The sequence below is a fragment of the Emys orbicularis genome, chromosome 16 (assembly GCF_028017835.1).
Source record: "Emys orbicularis isolate rEmyOrb1 chromosome 16, rEmyOrb1.hap1, whole genome shotgun sequence".
In the NCBI taxonomy this organism is placed as follows: Eukaryota; Metazoa; Chordata; order Testudines; family Emydidae; genus Emys; species Emys orbicularis.
In genome coordinates this window covers 33424060-33441996 of record NC_088698.1, presented here as the reverse complement: position 1 = coordinate 33441996, position 17937 = coordinate 33424060, and the positions used below count along the sequence as shown (strand labels likewise).

The 17937-nt window shown below is 45.8% G+C and overlaps 1 protein-coding gene across 1 annotated transcript; it reads left to right on the top strand.

The window, feature by feature from the left end:
- The first annotated feature begins 13307 nt into the window (after window positions 1-13307).
- On the top strand, window positions 13308-17281 carry XBP1 (X-box binding protein 1). Its single transcript, XM_065417653.1, has 5 exons — window positions 13308-13545; window positions 13631-13727; window positions 13871-14002; window positions 14801-14964; window positions 17003-17281. Exons 1-5 carry the CDS (start codon window positions 13340-13342, stop codon window positions 17190-17192), a joined length of 789 nt encoding a protein of 262 aa, XP_065273725.1. The 5' UTR covers window positions 13308-13339; the 3' UTR covers window positions 17193-17281.
- The last annotated feature ends 656 nt before the right edge of the window (window positions 17282-17937 follow it).

The window sequence follows — 17937 nt, the reverse complement described above, 5'->3', positions numbered from 1 at the left end:
TCAGCCTCACCTCAGTCCCTGGAAAAATCATGGAGCAGGTCCTCAAGGAATCAATTATGAAACACTTAGAGGAGAGGAAAGTGATCAGGAACAGTCAGCATGGATTCACCAAGGGGAAGTCGTGCCTGACTAACCTAATTGCCTTCTATGAGGAGATAACTGGCTCTGTGGATGAGGGGAAAGCAGTGGATGTGTTATTCCTTGACTTTATCAAAGCTTTTGATATGGTCTCCCACAGTATTCTTGCTGCCAAGTTAAAGAAGTATGGGCTGGATGAATGGACTGTAAGGTGGATAGAGAGCTGGCTAGATCGTCGGGCTCAACGGGTAGTGATCAATGGCTCCATGTCTAGTTGGCAGCCGGTTTCAAGCGGGGTGCCCCAAGGGTCGGTCCTGGGGCCGGTTTTGTTTAATATCTTTATTAATGATCTGGAGGATGGTGTGGACTGCACTCTCAGCAAGTTTGCAGATGACACTAAACTGGGAGGAGTGGTAGATACGCTGGAGGGTAGGGATCAGATACAGAGGGACCTAGACAAATTGGAGGATTGGGCCAAAAGAAACCTGATGAGGTTCAACAAGGACAAGTGCAGAGTCCTGTACTTAGGACGGAAGAATCCTATGCACTGCTACAGACTAGGGACCGAATGGCTAGGTAGCAGTTCTGCAGAAAAGGACCTAGGGGTCACAGTGGACGAGAAGCTGGATATGAGTCAACAGTGTGCTCTTGTTGCCAAGAAGGCTAATGGCATTTTGGGCTGTATAAGTAGGGGCATTGCCAGCAGATCGAGGGATGTGATCATTCCCCTTTATGCGACATTGGTGAGGCCTCATCTGGAGTACTGTGTCCAGTTTTGGACCCCACAGTACAAGAAGGATGTGGAAATATTGGAAAGAGTCCAGCGGAGGGCAACAAAAATGATTAGGGGTCTGGAGCACATGACTTATGAGGAGAGGCTGAGGGAACTGGGATTGTTTAGTCTCCAGAAGAGAAGAATGAGGGGGGATTTGATAGCTGCTTTCAACTACCTGAGGGGGGGTTCCAAAGAGGATGGAGCTCGGCTGTTCTCAGTGGTGGCAGATGACAGAACAAGGAGCAATGGTCTCAAGTTGCAGTGGGTTGGATATTAGGAAACACTATTTCACTAGGAGGGTGGTGAAGCACTGGAATGCTTTACCTAGGGAGGTGGTGGAATCTCCTTCCTTGGAGGTTTTTAAGGCCCGGCTTGACAAAGCCCTGGCTGGGATGATTTAGTTGGGAATTGGTCCTGCTTTGAGCAGGGGGTTGGACTAGATGACCTCCTGAGGTCCCTTCCAACCCTGATATTCTATGATTCTATGATACTCCCCCTCCCCTGCAGGAGCCCAGCGCACCCTCCCCCACAATCCCTCCCCCGCCCTGGGCCCAACCTGAGTGCCCCCAGCCCCAGGTGAGCCCCTAACCCCAGCGCTGGGTGGCATGGTCCCAGCCCCAGAGAGAGACCAAGTCCCCTGCAATGTGTCACATATGGGCACAATGGGGCACCCTCGCGGTAAGGACACACATTTACCATCCCCAGAACGTCACACTCATCACATAGTAATCTCATCTAGACCACATTTCCCTAGTTCCCTGGCTACTCTTTATAACCCCTATTATCCTCTAGGGGTTTACAAAATGATTGCTTAACAATTTGTTCCAGTATCTCTCCAGACATTGAAATTAGGCTCACTGGTCTATAACTTCTGAGGTCCTCTTTTTCCCCATTTTCAAGGCTAGGTAGCATGCTTTCCCTTCTCCACTTCTCTGGGACCCAGACGTGTCCCCTAGGCATAAGTAGACTAAACAATTGATAAGAACCAAAAGCAGTTCAAGGGGGCCATGATTTACTATTACCCGCAACATACCATTAATCTTATTTAATGTGGACTTTTTTACAAGTGTATTAGTACGTGTTGTGTTGGAATAGTTTTTAGTTTGTGAAAATAAAGCAATTAATATTTTTAGGAGATGGGTGAAAAGTAAGGGGACCCTCAAAAATAGTCCTCCCATTGACTCATCTGCACAACCATGCATTCATCTCCAGGATGTGTGTGACAGACAACTGCTCACAGTGCCATATTAGGTTAGCAAATGTGAATATTATTAGACTGATGTTTAAAAAATGATGCAAGTGTTGTTTCAGGGATTTATCCCCCAAATGTCAATTACTGTAACGGTAGGATAAGGTCCTGATTTCCTGAAATTAAACAAACACCTGTTTAGAATACTTCTGACTACAGCCAATAAAGAATTTTAATGACTTTTTAAGTGGTATTTTAAACAAATATCTATAGAAATCTGGCTGACCAAAATAAAAGAATGAAAAGACTTACTGCCTGCCTTCAATTAACTACTGAAGTGTTCGAGCCAAATGGAATTAATGGATTAAAAAAAAAATGATGTAACTTTTCTAAAAAATATATACCCAGTACAAATCTGTACTGTCTCAACGCTGCTGTCTTCCTTTATTCATTGTGTTTGACATCCCCTCTTTTAATACTTACAACAGAAAATTATTTTACTGACTATAAGTCTGTTAATTTTTAATAAAAAGTTAGTAACTAACTTATGTCAGTAGTGTCTCTGAACTATTTAATTCTTGGAAGAAAAGAGGTGAATGCTAGTTAAACACCAAGCCACCTGCCAAAGCAATGGCAAGAGGGGATAAAATTGACCAACACAGGGCAGGGCTTAACATCTTTAAAGCCAGAGTTTCTGGATTTCCTCTTCCCAGAACTCCGATAAAAATTGAAACTTTTGCAAAGTGCCCATCTCTAGCAGGCACTCCTCACCCAGCAGGGGCTCCAGTATGAATAACTTGCATGTTTCCTCTGTCTTCCTAAGCACTGGCAGGACGCACAGTTTGTTTAATTAGTATAGGCAGGGTTCCAGCTCTGCCTGACTATTCACACAAGCAATGTCACAAAGACCTGGTGCAGCTAAAAGCTAACAAAGTGACTGGAATGAAGCCATCACAAAAGATGCACAGTAGTTTTGTGAGCACACAGACCACTATCTCTGTCCGTAACCCTCATAGTGAGTTTTCAGTACAACAAAATCCAGTCAGGGGGAGGTGGTGAGGAAGACATTGCTGACACTGACTGAGTTTTTAAGATCTCTCATCTCTGAACCATTGTTTTGCAAGCTGCATGTGCTAGTTTGAGGCAAAATCTCCTTTGCTATTTCCTAATACTTTGCCTTTTTCCCCCCTTTGCTTTCACTGTTGGTCTCTCAACAGAGCAGGATTCTGGCTAAGAGATGCAGGAGAGAGCATCCAAATGGGAGATATAATTGGGCTATTTCAAACAGTGAAACCAGGACTCCCACGGGCTTCCAACCAGTGAAAGAGATTTCCCAAATGTGGAAAGTGGTTTGGAAGTGAGAGGAGGAATTTATGCTCACAACCTGGCATTGTTCCAGGAAAAAGTTGGCTGTTACCAACAGGAGGTGGGTCACCAAGCCTTCATAAGTACATACATTTACCTCCCATATAAAGAAGAGAGGTTCCTGTTCTCAACCAGGATATGCAAACAAGGAAACTTACTGGAACGAGACTGCTGGGCCCCTCAGATTTCAACACCCGGCTGTTTTCCCAAGAGAGCTGGTTCAACCTGCTGAATATTTGGACAGAAGCCAGCCTACACACTGACAACTCCCTGTGACTGAAAGCGTTGGGTTTGGCCTCTCCAGTGTCACCTCAACGTGTTTCATATGTAGTGGGGGGCCCTTCAGGTAGGAAGGGGGAGCTTTGCCAGCCCTATTTGGCACCTAACACTGTGTGATCTTTACCAGTTGCTGTAAACTAGCACCAAGTGGCACCTTTACACTATCATTTTTGCCTGTTCACATTCAGATGTCACTAGTCTCCATTGCTTGTATGGAGGTGGATAGACTATGTCTAAGAAGATCTTTCTACTCTCTCCAGAGGTTGCTCTATACCACATATAATAGCACATCTGGAAACCTGATTATAACACAGCTCCATTTTGTAGTTTAGGTGGGACTTTAACCATGTTCCTGAGTAATGCTAAAGCTTTGGATAGTCCAAAAGCTAGTCCAGGTGAGCCCTCAATCCTGTGTATGCAGCACTTTTGCCTGGGCCACCTTTGCTCTGCACTGTGGTGTAATGGGAATCCTGTCAGGGAAACAACCATTTTGCATACAAATCTGTTTACATGAAAAATGTTTGCAGAACTTTCCAGTAAGCTCTAGGATCATACTGAAGCAGCACAACAGCTGTACCACACCTGTTAATTCATTTATACAGCTATCTTTCCGAATTTGTGGCATAGGGATGGTGGGAGCCATGTCCCTCGATGTGCTGTGGCTATAGACAGTGAATAGAGCATTTTACTCTGTGTGGGAGTTCAGCCTCCAACCTAAAAGAACACAAGGCCTCTTCTGGGAAGAGACTACCAGAGCGAGAGAATATTTGTCAATTTCTTTACAATGAAATACTGGAATTTCAGCATAGAAGGGATAGGCTTTGCCTTTATAATATGCATTCCATGGATAGAGGGGTCTATTTTCAGCAGGTGCCACAAAGTTCCATACTAGGACTGGTGATTGTTTACTATATTCATGTTATCTGGGAAAACAGGTAAGCTATGAGGTGGCAAATTTTGCAGACGACACACAATTACTTAGGTTAGTCAAGACTAAGAAGACTGAAGAACTTCACAGGGACCTAACACAGCAAGGTGAATGGGCCACAGAAAGGTAAATCAAAATCAAAGGAGAAAAATGCAAGGTAATGTACATTGGGAGGAATATTTTGAACTCTTAATATACATTACTTGGTTCTAAATTGCCACACAATTACAATCACAAAAGGAGACGGGCATCAATGTGGACAGTGCAAGGAAGTCTGCTGTTCAATATGCAGTAGCAGTCAAAAAAGCAAACAAACAGAATGTTAGAATGCTTTAATGAATGGGACTGGAAATAGTGAAATATTACACCATTCTATAAATCAATGGGACATCCTCACCTGGAGCTCAGGCCAGTAACGTGTTGAGCATCCTGGCCCCAATGCAGCAAAGCCCTCAAGCACCTGCTTACCTGTACATGTGTGAGGAGTCCCACTGAAGTAAGTGGTTAAAGCTAAGCATAAGTCGAGTGCTGGATTGGAGCCAGAGCGCTTGGCACCTTGAAGGGGACAGTGCCTGGAATACTGTATTTGCTTTTGGCCACTCTGTTTTGAATCAAATAGAGCAGAACCAGAGAAATCTTAGCGAAGGTTCAAAGATGGAGGATGAATATTATAAGGGACCTGGAAAAATTTTTATCTGGAGCTAGTGTGATAAGATTGGGACAGTTTGGTTTAGTGAAAGATGAATGAGGAGACATGACAAATATATAAAATAATGACTGGTACAGAGAAGGTAAATAAGATACTCCTCATAACCAGGGATGCTAGAAATCTGTTCGCAATGGAAAAAAACAAAATTTGCATTTTTACAGAGACACTTTAGTTTTTATATTTTGTGGAAAAACTAAAAACATATACAGTAGAACCCTGTGCTGCCAACACACACACAGGACTATGGAAAATTGATGTTTCAGCCCCGGGTGGCAGGGGTCCAGCTGACAGCCCCATGTGGTGGGGCTCCCGCTGTCAGATTTCATTTTAATCATGGAAAAACACAGATTTTTATGGTTTTTTATCAGAGAATTTGGGGATTTTTATCACGGAAAACTAGGATCCCTGCTCATAACACAGGAAAAAAGGGGACATTAAAAGAAATTGAAATGCAACAAATTTAAAACTGATCATAGGATATGATTTTTTACACAAAATATACTTCACCTTTGGAACTTACTGTCAGTGGGTGACACTGAGGCCAAGAACTTAAAGTGAACATCCACAGTTCCATTAGACAGCTGTCATGGTTCAGGGCTAGCTGCATCTCTGCCCCCTTTCTGGTCTATGAGTGCACCCTTCAGTGTCAGGCCTCAAGGCTTTACCTCTACTGGGGAGGAATTAAAAAATTCTCTTTCTCTTAGGGCCCTGGGCTCAAGTATCCTGCATATCAACTCTGCTGACCCAGCAGGTCTGACTGGGTTCAGCATGTGCAGTTCTTTCCTTCAGGAGCATGTGACCAGTGGTGTCTATCGTGACGAGATGCATGCTTTTCTTACCTAAAGATTTGTAATAATTATTTGTATTACAGTAGTGTGTAGAATCCCTAGTCCTGGATCAGGACCCCATTGTCCTAGACGTGGTACCAACACCGCCCAGTAAGACAGCGTCTGTCCAAAGAGCTTACTATCTAAGACAACAGACAATAGGTGGATATAGACAGATAAGGGAGTACAAAGAAACAATGAGACAATATTGGTCAGCATGATAGGCAATGGCCTCGGCATACCAGCAACTTAACCATAATCAAGTTTTTTGTAGGCATCACGGAAAGGGAAATTTTGAGGAGGGTTTTGAAAGAGGATAATCAGTTACCATCCTGTGAGGGAGACTAGGCAAGTCTAACTTCTTCAGACATCCCCTGCTCCCCAGCAGCATCCTGTGTCAGTCTGGTCCACCCAAAAAACTCCCTCCAAGAGTACCCCCCCCTTTTGAAAGAGAATCCCCTTTTACATGGCTAGAGTCCTTCTGATCTTCTGGTTCTCAGGCCTTTTCTAGTCCTGGCATTCTCTCTCAAGTGTTTGCTGAAAAATGGCTTATCGTGAGCTATTCTTCTCCCCTTCCTGCTTGTTTTCTTTACAGCCCCCCATTAAACTAAACCAATATATTCATTCCGTAAACATCCCAATAAACAGGTCAACATACAGTATTCATACATAATTACAGGGCAGCTCCACTTTCATCACAACAGAATTTTACAAAACGTAGACGGAATATACCCTCTGATTTCAGGCATAAAATAATCATTAACAGACAGGGGTAAGGAAAAAACTTCTCTATGGGCAGGTTATTCCACAATTGTCCATTGGGAGGTTTCTTGAATCTTCCCCTGAGCCCTCAGGTACTGGCCATTGTCAGAGACAGGATGCTGGACAGGATGGACCATTGGTCTGATCTGGCAATGCAGATGTTTCGGTTTACTCTTTCAATGTGTGTTTGAAGAGAGGTGCTTGAAGAACTGTGTGTCCTAGTGGTGGGTCTTTGTTGTCCAAGATGAATTCACTGTGTCTTGAGATGAATTGACAGAGCTGTGCAAGTACCTCAAAACTAGACACACATGGAATTCTGCAAATCAAGAGTTAGATTATTTTGGCAGAGCAGTGGGTGGGCCTCAGGTCAAGAACACCAAGGAGTGCTGTAAATCAAGAATGGCTGAAGCTTACCTAGTGTCTTGCAATACCATGCTGTTCTCTTGCCAGTGGTATCAGTTCCTAACTCTGATAAGAACACAATTACAGTCAAAACAGTAATTTTATTGACCTTCCAGCTCTGATATGGAATGTTTGGGCCATGATACTACAATTTTAAAATTATGGGAGATAAAAAATGCAATTAAAATAAAAAACAAAATAACTAAATGTATAGGCCTGAAACCCAACCAAGTCTGGAAATATCAGAGACATTCTTAGTATCCCTCTGACCAGCTCAAACAGAACTGGGAATGCACAAGCTGTTCAGCTGAACTGAGGCCCGGGGCCACTGTCCATTCATCCTGGATACAGGTTGAGCAAACAGGCTCTTTTCTTAGACAATGCCCTTAAACTCAGCTGGATTATTAAAAGTTATGCATCCTCCACACCCTTTCTTCTACTTCTTTCTCACTGCCCTTTTTTCTCTTCTCTCTTCCCTTCTCCCCATCCCTTCTAGTAAACAACCTTCACTCTCACCACCTTCCTTAAACAAACAGTTGTTTCCTTTTGATACAGTGGCCATCTGGAACATGGCAAATAAGGGCCATATCATTAGGAAATAATGGCTTACTCCATGGCAAAGATTCTATCGCCTTGTTTAGATTAGGAAATTTTTGCTAAGATTTCCTATGTTGTTATCACTGGTTCAGCTCCACAGGTGATAGCAATGGTGGGAGAACTAGTATAGATAAGGCACTGGCAGCTGCCCACATTCTAAACATCATGCTGTGTAAAACCTGCTCTAAGCAGGGCAGTGGAATTAATTGCATTTGTCACCTGGAACCTTGTCTGCACTAGCAACCCTGCAAGTGCTATGGGTAGGGGTGCTGTACTAGTGTTTGCAATGGTGAGAAAATTTTGCCAAATAAAAAACCAGTGAAGAGACAGCCAGAGAGGAAAAAGACAAGGGATGGTGCAAATCTGAATTAAACCTGAACTGCAATAAAACCTACCTGGAGATGCTGCCATTCATCAGTTCAAGACTGAGCTTCTGGTGAACTTTTGTTTCTCACTCTTTCACTCTGGCCCTGCAACATCACGATATAATTATTAGAGACTGTACACGCAGGGGAGCTACTGCAGTATTTTTAAAAAATGAGTGCATATTTCCTAGGTCAGGCTTCTCCACATCCATTCCTGGCTGGTCTCAGTGGTAAGATTACAAGCAATCAACAAGAACCGAATATATAATTTACAGTGTAAAGGGTTTATTCAGGCTTACAGAGTGTAACCATTTGGGGGAGTCTGTACAAACTTATGAATTCTGGTTGATATTATAAAGTTGTTATGAAATGTCTGTATGATGAAAGGCCTTTCTGTGTATCCTCCTCTTCTGACAAGCTTTAAGCATGTATCACCCATTGTTAAAGACTACCAGCAGCTGAACAGACCTTACCTGGGGAGAACAAAAGAGTAACTGCATGCTAGGGGAAACCAGTTCTCTCCACCTTTTCTGGGGGTTGAGAGAGTAGGAAGTTAGCAAGAAGGACAAAGTAAAATGAAGAAATGACAAAAGCAGAAGGTTATAAAAGTGCTCACAGGGGGAAGACTCAGAGAAACACACAGGAAGTTTGGGCGGGGAAGGGGAAGGGAATGGACTAGCCATGGTCAGAGGAAGCCTGCTTGGGGAGAAGGCTGTGTGTCAGAACCTTTGCTAGGCACTGCAAAGGAAGGATCCTGGATAGCCCCAGATGACTCTGACCCCAACCCAAAGAATCCTCTGCAGTGGTGAAAAAAATGATGCAGGGAACTGCATATAGGGTTTATTATTGTTGGATAGATCTGTGTATTTTTCGTGCTATTAAAGAATGTTGATTTAGAATCTGGTGCCAGTCTGTCTGTGTTCAGCATTTACACCTACCACATGCCCTCTTGAAGAAGTAAATCAGAAGGCTCACTTGTGGGTGAAGCTCTGGGAGAGGGTGTGTTTTAAGCTATAGGGAGGGAATCTGAGGGCCTAGCACTGGTTCCATGGACTGGGCTGTGGGCTATGTGGTTGAAACTCTCAGGAGCAGGTGACAGAGTGTGCTCAGAGGCCCTAAAATAGGGACAGTGCAGGGACTCTGTTCAGAGTGTAGAGGCTTAAAATACAGGAGATTCAGCAGCTGGGTTCCCTCACAGCAGTCTGGTGAGAGGTCAGGAGAGGGTACTCAACTGGAGCTGTGACAGGTGGTATATTTTGCATCATTATTCACTAACCGGTGTCAAAGTTAATGAAAAATAAATGCCAGAGTCAGAAAAGCACCATACAGCTTTGTTTGCTTTAGTTTGTATACCACTTCAAAAGTTTTGCATTTCTGTTCTTGCCCTCACTAGCTACAAATGTAGAACAGAAAATCTTTGAAAATAAAAGCCGCTCAGGAAGATTAAACAAGCTCCTGGTCCAAAACCTGAGTTAATTACTCTGGTTTTATGCAGGCAAAAAGCCCATTGGCTCAGATTCTGAGCTGCATCCAATTTGTACGCAATGCAGCTCATCAGGTGAGTGTGACAAAGATGGCTGGTTGTACCACACACAACACATCTGTGGCCCCCGGATTCTGAGGCCAGACGAAAATCAGTACAGCCTGAAGGCTGCTCTAGCTTACGCCCAGCTGCCTGAGGTGCCAAAGAACTATTCTGGCTGCTGGCTATAACTGGAACATGGGACCCCCACAACGAGCCGGTTCTGAGAGCGTGTGGAGTCGGTCGAAGCTACGCCCGGCTCATGAGACAGCTCATGGTGTCTGACACCATCAGGTGGTCCAGAGACATTTATACGGAACACATCACAGGACACCGTCAATACCACATTGAGTAACCGAGACTGTTGACCAGGGAAATAACCCACTTCCTTCCCTGACGAACCAAGGGACACACCCCACCCATGTACTTATTCGCTACACCGATACGGACTTGGACTCCTTATACATTCCATGGGTGGCGTACCCAAGCCCACTTATCCACTGACACTTTAAAAACTCTTGCACCCCAATCTGGGTCTATGCCGGTTATGTGATGTGTATGTATCTCTTCATCCTTGCAACCGATACCTGTAATCCCTCATAACTCAAGCCTGACCCCAGATGTACAGTACCTTCCCTCTTAACTTGTGTATATTTAATTTTAAACATTAACTTTAATAAAAATTTTAAAGGTGTTCTGGCTATGCTCCATTTTTCCTGGTCATACCCTCTATGGTGACAGGGCTGAGAGAATTAACTGCTGGCTGTACATCCCCTTAGGATTCCCTTTGCCTGGGAATTCTCCTGTCATAGATGGGTATCCTAGTTTTCCAGCCACATCACAAAGCAGCCAGAGCACTGATAGGGAATAGGTCAAGATCTGGCCAGTTGACTTCAGTATTTGACTTATTTAACAGCTGAAGTCTCCTACAAGACAGCCACTAATATTAGTTTGGATTTTTATTGGAAAATAGCATGGTGTGATGAAACAGGAATTTTTGTAATGTATTTTAGGAATCTCAGGCATGCCTCAGTTTCCCTCTGTATGTTGCACTGCTACCAAATGGGTGCAAAAGGGTAACACTACTCCTAGAAGGCCATGGTGTGTATGTGTGTTTATCCACCCTCACTGTCTGGTTGAATTAATAGAGTCATTTTAAAAAGTGGCTGAAACAGACCCAAATCAGCAGAGGTCCAGCAAGACAAAGATGTCCCAGTGACTGAGTAATCAACATCTAAGAGCAGGAAACCCCAGCAAGCAAGACTTGTGAACTGAGTTGGAGAACAAGGTGAGAGGTGGCTGGAATAAAGCTGGCAGTCTTGGAGGGACTAAGGAGCCTGGACTAGGGAAACAAGGGAGGGGGGGGGGGGGGGAAAGGAGACAAGAGAGAGCCAGAGCTCAACACAGCTTAGCTGGCTCATCATGGCACTGGTTTGACCAAGATGGACTAACGCAAGGACTTTCAGATTCTGTATGTCAGGTGACTAAAAATAGTTACCTGTTTTGAAAAGGCTGCCTGTGTCGTTGCAAATACTCCTTGAGAGTGTTGCACCCTGACAGGGCACAGTACAAGCTTCCCGCAGGAGTATGGCTTGGCGGGATTCTCTGCAGGCAGCCAGAGAGAGATGGGGATAGCAGATACTGAAGGCCCAGTCTGGAGGGTTACAACAGACCAGACCCTGTGACTCTGACCCAACAAAACTGTTCTTAATTATATTAAGATTATTTAGTAAAGTTTCCAGCAGGATTGCCAAAACCTCAACCCTCCCGCATTACACGACTTGCTGTTAATAATGTTGCCTGTCACTCTCTCTGTTCGGCTGGCTCCAGCAGAGCTCGCTTTTGGGACCTGCAATCACAGGTCTGCCCCCTCCCAGCTCTTTTACATTCTTATAGACTCTAACACAATCTGGGCTGCACTATGGCAGCAGGTGCTAAAATACAGGATGAAAGAAAAGGAAGAAGAAGGGCCTGGTAGGCCCTGAAGGGCAACCAGGCATTCCCCAGGTGCCAAGCTGAGAAGCACAGGAGGGGGCCAGCAGGTCCTGAAAACCCATCGTTAAAAATCCAATTGCAAGAGCATGAAGGGCAGGACCAGAATAAACTTTCCTCCCCTTCCAAACAGGAGACCTTCACTCAAAGCTGCCATTTTCCTCATGAATGTGTCAAATCAAAGGTGTGAGACATCAGCCGTAGCGAGACACATGGCGCAGTTAGCACTGAACGGGTGAACAAATACTTACAGTGGATAGCTTGTTCTTCATACCACAGACAGGGAACTAGGCAGGACCCGAACACTGGAATAATGCCAAAGAACACAGCTGTAGTGTGATGCCTTTGAACTTTTTAAGCTAATCTTTTTCCTTTGTTATTTTACTCTTTAGCTATTTTTAATTTGCAAACAAACAAACTGCAGAAATAAACACAAGAGAGGGAGTCCTCATATGCCCAACCACTTGGAAGGTGAAGGGCAACTGCTCTAGAAAAGCAAAGCACACAAATGATACAGATTTTTCCTCCCTTGGTATCCTGCTGTTAATTGATTTATCTCTTAGACTGACCTAACACTTGGTAAAGCAACCCCCGTCCTTTCATGTAGTTATACCTGCTCCTGTATTTTTCACTTCATGCATCTGATGAAGTGGGCTCTAGCCCATGAAAGCTTATGCCCAAATTTGTTAATCTTTAAGGTGCCACAAGGACTCCTGGTTGTTTTTGTGGATACAGACTAACACGGCTACCCCTCTGAAACAGAGGGAAATGATACAATTGGCACAAAGACCTTGTATTTTTTGTATCCATGCTTGCATTCCATATACAGCAATACCTGAAACTGTTGTTAAAACGTACAGTTTTCTACAAAATAATTCAAATAAAAACAAGACACAAAATCCTGTAAATTGTTACTGCTTTGAAACTTGATGTATGTGAAAATGGATCTAATGGCCCTTAAGTTTATTTCTCTTCCCTAGCCCGAACCCGCTGCTTTTCCAGCAGCGCACTAGCGCCTCTCCCACAGTCTCCCCGCGGCTCTCTCCCAGATCTCAGAGTCACGCTTGGCTTTTCCAGGTCTCTGTTAATGCAGGCGGCGCTCTGGGTGCAGGGCGCTGCGCACCTGTACAGAGCCGCGGAGCGCTGAGGGCAGCTCCGGGGCTGCGCGCTGTAGCCGGAGGCTCTTGCGCAAGGCGGGTTCGGGCGCAGCCAGCACGGCGAGCGGAGGCACCAGGCGGAGCTGATGCAATGATGCCGCAGCGGCAGCAACACGGGCCCGGCTCCGACTCTCGCAGTCCGCGCGGGCACGGCCCCGCCTCCCGCTAGCGCTCCCCTCCCCCCAACCGCTCTGACGCAATTTATTTGCACTTTGCCCCTTGTCACGGGCCAATCGCACGCTACTCAGTGCTTGTCGTCAGACGGCACTGGCCAATGGGGCTAAGCCACGGTGGCAGAACACGAGTGGAACGCGGCGGAGCCCAGCGTTCGGTCGGTGGAACGTTGGCAGCGCCAGGGGTCTCAGCAGCAGCGAAGCAGCCCCGCGTCTGCCATGGTGGCGCTGCACGGTTCCGCGGCCCCGCGGCTGCTCCTCATCCCCGGCCAAGCAGCCGAGCCCCTGGGCGCCGCAGCCAGCCGGCCCCTCTCCGTGGTGCTCCCGGCCGGGGGCCCGCGCTCCCCCAGCCCGGAGCCCCAGCAGCCTGCCCGCAAGCGGCAGCGACTCACCCACCTGAGTCCGGAGGAGAAGGCGCTGCGCAGGTGAGCGGGGCGCCGTGGGGGGGAGCGGGGGGACGTTTCCGCCGGGGCTCGGGCTCGGGCTCAGACCTGCGCTGTCTCCCCGTAGGAAGCTGAAGAACCGCGTGGCGGCGCAGAGCGCCCGGGACAGGAAGAAGGCGCGGATGAGCGAGCTGGAGCAGCAGGTGTTGGAGCTGGAGCAGGAGGTAAGGCTGGAGCCGCTGCCTGGGCCGAGCCCTTGGGGAGGGAGTTCGGCGCCGCACGGATATAAAGCGCATGGTGAGCAGGGGGGTAGCGGCGCTGGTTACTGGGGTCTGCTCCGCTGAGGTCGGCTGTGGGCTTCTTTCAGAACCAGAATCTGCTGCTAGAAAACCAGCTCCTGCGGGAGAAGACCCATGGCCTCGCAGTGCAGAACCAGGAGCTGCGCTGTCGGCTGGGGCTAGATGCGCTGGAGACGGAGGAGGAGGAGAGGGAGCCTAAGGTGAGTGTGTACCTGTTTCCTGTGGGGGAATGGGACAGATGATTCTACTGGCAGCTCCTTGATGCCTTAGTGTCTGAGACCGGCAGTCCAGTCTCCTGTTGCTGAGGGGCCAGCACCAGATACTTTAGTGGAAGGTGTAAGAAACCCCCAGTAGGTAAGGTGGGATGATCTGCCCTTATACTGGGTCTCATCAAGATGTAATAGATTGACTTAATACATCCTGAAGCTTAATATCCTTCTAAAATCGTTAATATTAACTGCTACATGTGGGGTGGCCTCTCTCATCTCCACTGAGCTTTAAGTGGCTGCTGGCTGGCAGCTTGGAAGAAAACCCAGCAGCATTCAAAGAGTTAATTCAGGACCCTCTCAAATCTACATCTTATGTTGGTCTCCGTGTGACCTGAATGCAGAGTAGCATTAAATGTGGCCACAAGAGCTGGTGGTGAATATCCAGTACGTGGCACAAAGGGAAAATAATGGACTGGTAAGGTCAGCCTCCTTCAGAAGGTGGTTGTGGATCCAGTGTACTGTTAACGGATGTCTCAGACGGAAGTTAAAGCTCAACCACAGTGGTGTATTTTGAACACGTGTCTACAACAGTCATCTCACTTCCCAATCTCTGCAGCGCTGTTCCTCGTTTTTGGTACTAGCCAAGTGAGGTTGATATTCACACAACCGACTACCAAAGGATGGTTGCATGGCACTCAGTATCATATCCTTGCAATAATGGCAAGAACTTCAGCAGGTGGTTTGGGAGTCAAAATAATATCTGATCATTAGTTTTCTCTTTTGCTACAGGTGGTGATGGAATCACAGGTGGATGAAATCAGGATGGTGACCGGGTCCGCTGAGTCCGCAGCACTCAGACTATGTGTTCCTCTGCAGCAGGTGCAGGCCCAGCAGTCACCCCTCCTGACAATCTCCACATGGATTCTGATGGCATTGACTCTTCAGACTCTGAGGTGAGCAGTCATTCCCTGTTTACAAATCATGAGTTTTTTGAAAGAATTACAGCCCAGCTGTGGTATTAGGGGCAGTAGAATTTGAGCTGTAACACACCAAAAACGTAGTTCAGATGTGAATGTGTTGAGGCAGCTCTTGATAGGCTGGCATTTGTGCTTGTGAATCTTGGGCAAGAACTACTGACATACAAGCTGTTTCCAGTAAGTCAAAGACAGGTAGGGGAGGTAATATCTTTTAGTGGACCAACTTCTGTTGGTGGGAGAGACCTGTGTAAACTTGAAAGCTTGTCTCTCACCAACAGAAGTTGGTCCACTAAAAGATATTGCCTCCCCCACCTTGTCTCTCTAATATTCTGGGACCAACATTGCATATTGGGTATTCTAAGAGACCATTCAACATGAAGTGGCTTATTAACACTCCTGCGGTCATAGGACAAAAAGAGGACTGTAAATTAAGCGGAAGTTAAGTTAATTATTTTGAAGGCAGTTAAATAGCGTACATTAGGTATTGTTCCCATAACCATTATCATTCAACTTTTGCAACATGAAGCATAGACTCCTAGAAATATAGGTCTGGAAGGGACCTTGAAAGATCGTCTAGTCCGCTGCCCTGAGGCAGGACTTAAGGATACCTAGAACATCCCTGACAGGCTTGTTTAATCTGTTCTTAGAATCCCTGTTATTGGAGGTTTTTGTCGCCTTCCTTGGAAGTGACCTATCTTTATAGTTAGATTGCTAGTGTAGACAAAGCCTTAGGTTAGCTATTTTGGCAGTCAGGAGTATGAAAAAACACACCCCTGACTGACCGAGGTTACACGGACAAAAGTGCTGGAGTGGACAGCACTCTGTCAGCAAGAAACCCTCTCCCACTGACATAGCTATTGCAGCTCATTGGGGGTGGCTTCATTATGCCAGCGGGAGAGCTCTTTTCCACTGGCATAGAGCAGCTACACAGGAGACCTTGCAGTGGTGCTGCTGTAAAGTCCGTAGTGTAGACATAGTATAATCTCCCGGGCTGCAGATTGAGTCATTACTATTTGTCCTACATTCAGTGGACATGGAGAACAACTATCTTGTCCTCTATAAGAACCCTTAACATAATTGAAGACTTATCCCCTCTCTACTCAGTCTTTTCTAAAGACTAAACATGACCAGTTTCTTAACCTTTCCTCATAGGTGAGGTTTTATCACTTCTGTTGCTCTCCTCTGGACATTCTCCAGTTTGTCCACATCTCGCCTAACGTGTGGCACCCAGAACTGGACTCAGTACTCCAGCCAAGGTCTCACCTGTGCTTAAGAGAGCAGGACATTTTCTTCATGTCTTACATATGATACTCCTGTTAATACACCCCAGAATATTAGCCTTGTTTGCAGCTGCATCACCTGTTAGCTCATTTTCAGTTTGTGTGCATGTAAAAACCCTGAAAACATACAGTCCTTCAAAGCACGTGCTGTATTTCTACTGTAGCTTTGGACAGGTTTTAAGTAGCCTAATATTGTGAAGTCTACTGGTTACTGTTCAACTGCTGTCTTGATCCCAAAGAGTCAGAGATAAAAGGACATGTGAAAGCTAAAAAGCCAAGGAACAAACTAGTTGATACTGATAACCTTGTGGTCATGGAAACTACTGCTCAGACTAGGACCTGGTGCTGACTCTTTATTTCCAGATTTTGCCTTTGTTTGCTGGCTCTACAGAGATTGTAGGCAAGGAAAGTTTTTGTTTGAACAGTACACACCACTGTGCAGGGTACTTGATCTTGAGTGGGGCCCCACTAGGGGTACTGTAATGCAAATGAGTAATGCAGAGAACAGTCTAATGGTGCCAGTCAAGCTCCTAGAAGGGTTAATGGACTAGAAAGCTCTGGGTTAAGTAAATGAGCATATCAGAGTACATGTGCCATTCCCATTTGTGCTGCCTTTCAGTACCTATCAGGTCTTCAGGTCATATTGAGCTTAGCCTACTGGGGGTCAGGAGGGGTTGGTTTGTGTACAGTAGTTTGCATGTTCCTTTTAAAATGGTGGGTTTTGTATTCTGCAGTCTGATCTGCTATTGGGCATTCTGGACAGCCTGGACCCAGACATGTTCCTCCGGTATGGTAATTCAGAGTCATCGTGCTTGGAAGAGCTTGAGGAAGAAATCTGTGGAAAAGAATCAGATTCCTTACCAGCCTCCCCCACTCCCTCTGTGGGGTCCTCATCAGCCAAGTTGGAAGCCATTAATGAACTGATCCGGTTTGACCACGTGTACACCAAGCCCCTAATCTTTGAGATCCCTGCTAAAATGGGCAGCCAAGCTGATATGCTAATGAAAATAGAGGAAGCATCTCTCTCTCCCTCAGAAGACAAGGACCTCCCTGAGTCCCCAGTCTCAGTGAAAGACGAACCTATAGACAACTTTTTGCCTGAGCTGGGTATCTCAAACCTGCTCTCTTCTGATCACAGCCTTGAGACTTCTTGCTGTTTGTTGGATGCATGTAGTGACTCTGGATATGAAGGATCCCCTTCTCCCTTCAGTGATCTGCCCTCTCCACTGAGCACAGTCCATTCTTGGGAAGATACTTTTGCCAATGAACTTTTTCCCCAGTTGATCAGTGTCTGATTTATTCATTAGTGTTGCATCTCTTCTGTGGAGTAACACTTTACTATCTATGCAGGGTAGCAGGAACCATCTCCCCTTTTTCTTAAGCCAGAAGTAAAGTAGATGGGTATTTTCTTAAAGAACATTGCTTTTTAAAGTGTTTTCACCAAACCAAGTATTGCTACTTTGTGCCCATCTGACTCAATAGAACTGGGTATAATGGTGCCCTTTGTACCAGTACTTTCTCTTGAAAACGAAATGGCTAATGGCCCTTATCAGAAACTAAAAGTAATGTTACCCTCAGAAAGAAACAGGTGCTCTTGTACCTACACTGTACCTTGCCCAATTTGGGCAAACCCTCCATACCTAGGAGAAATTTATTTCAGGGGCAGTAA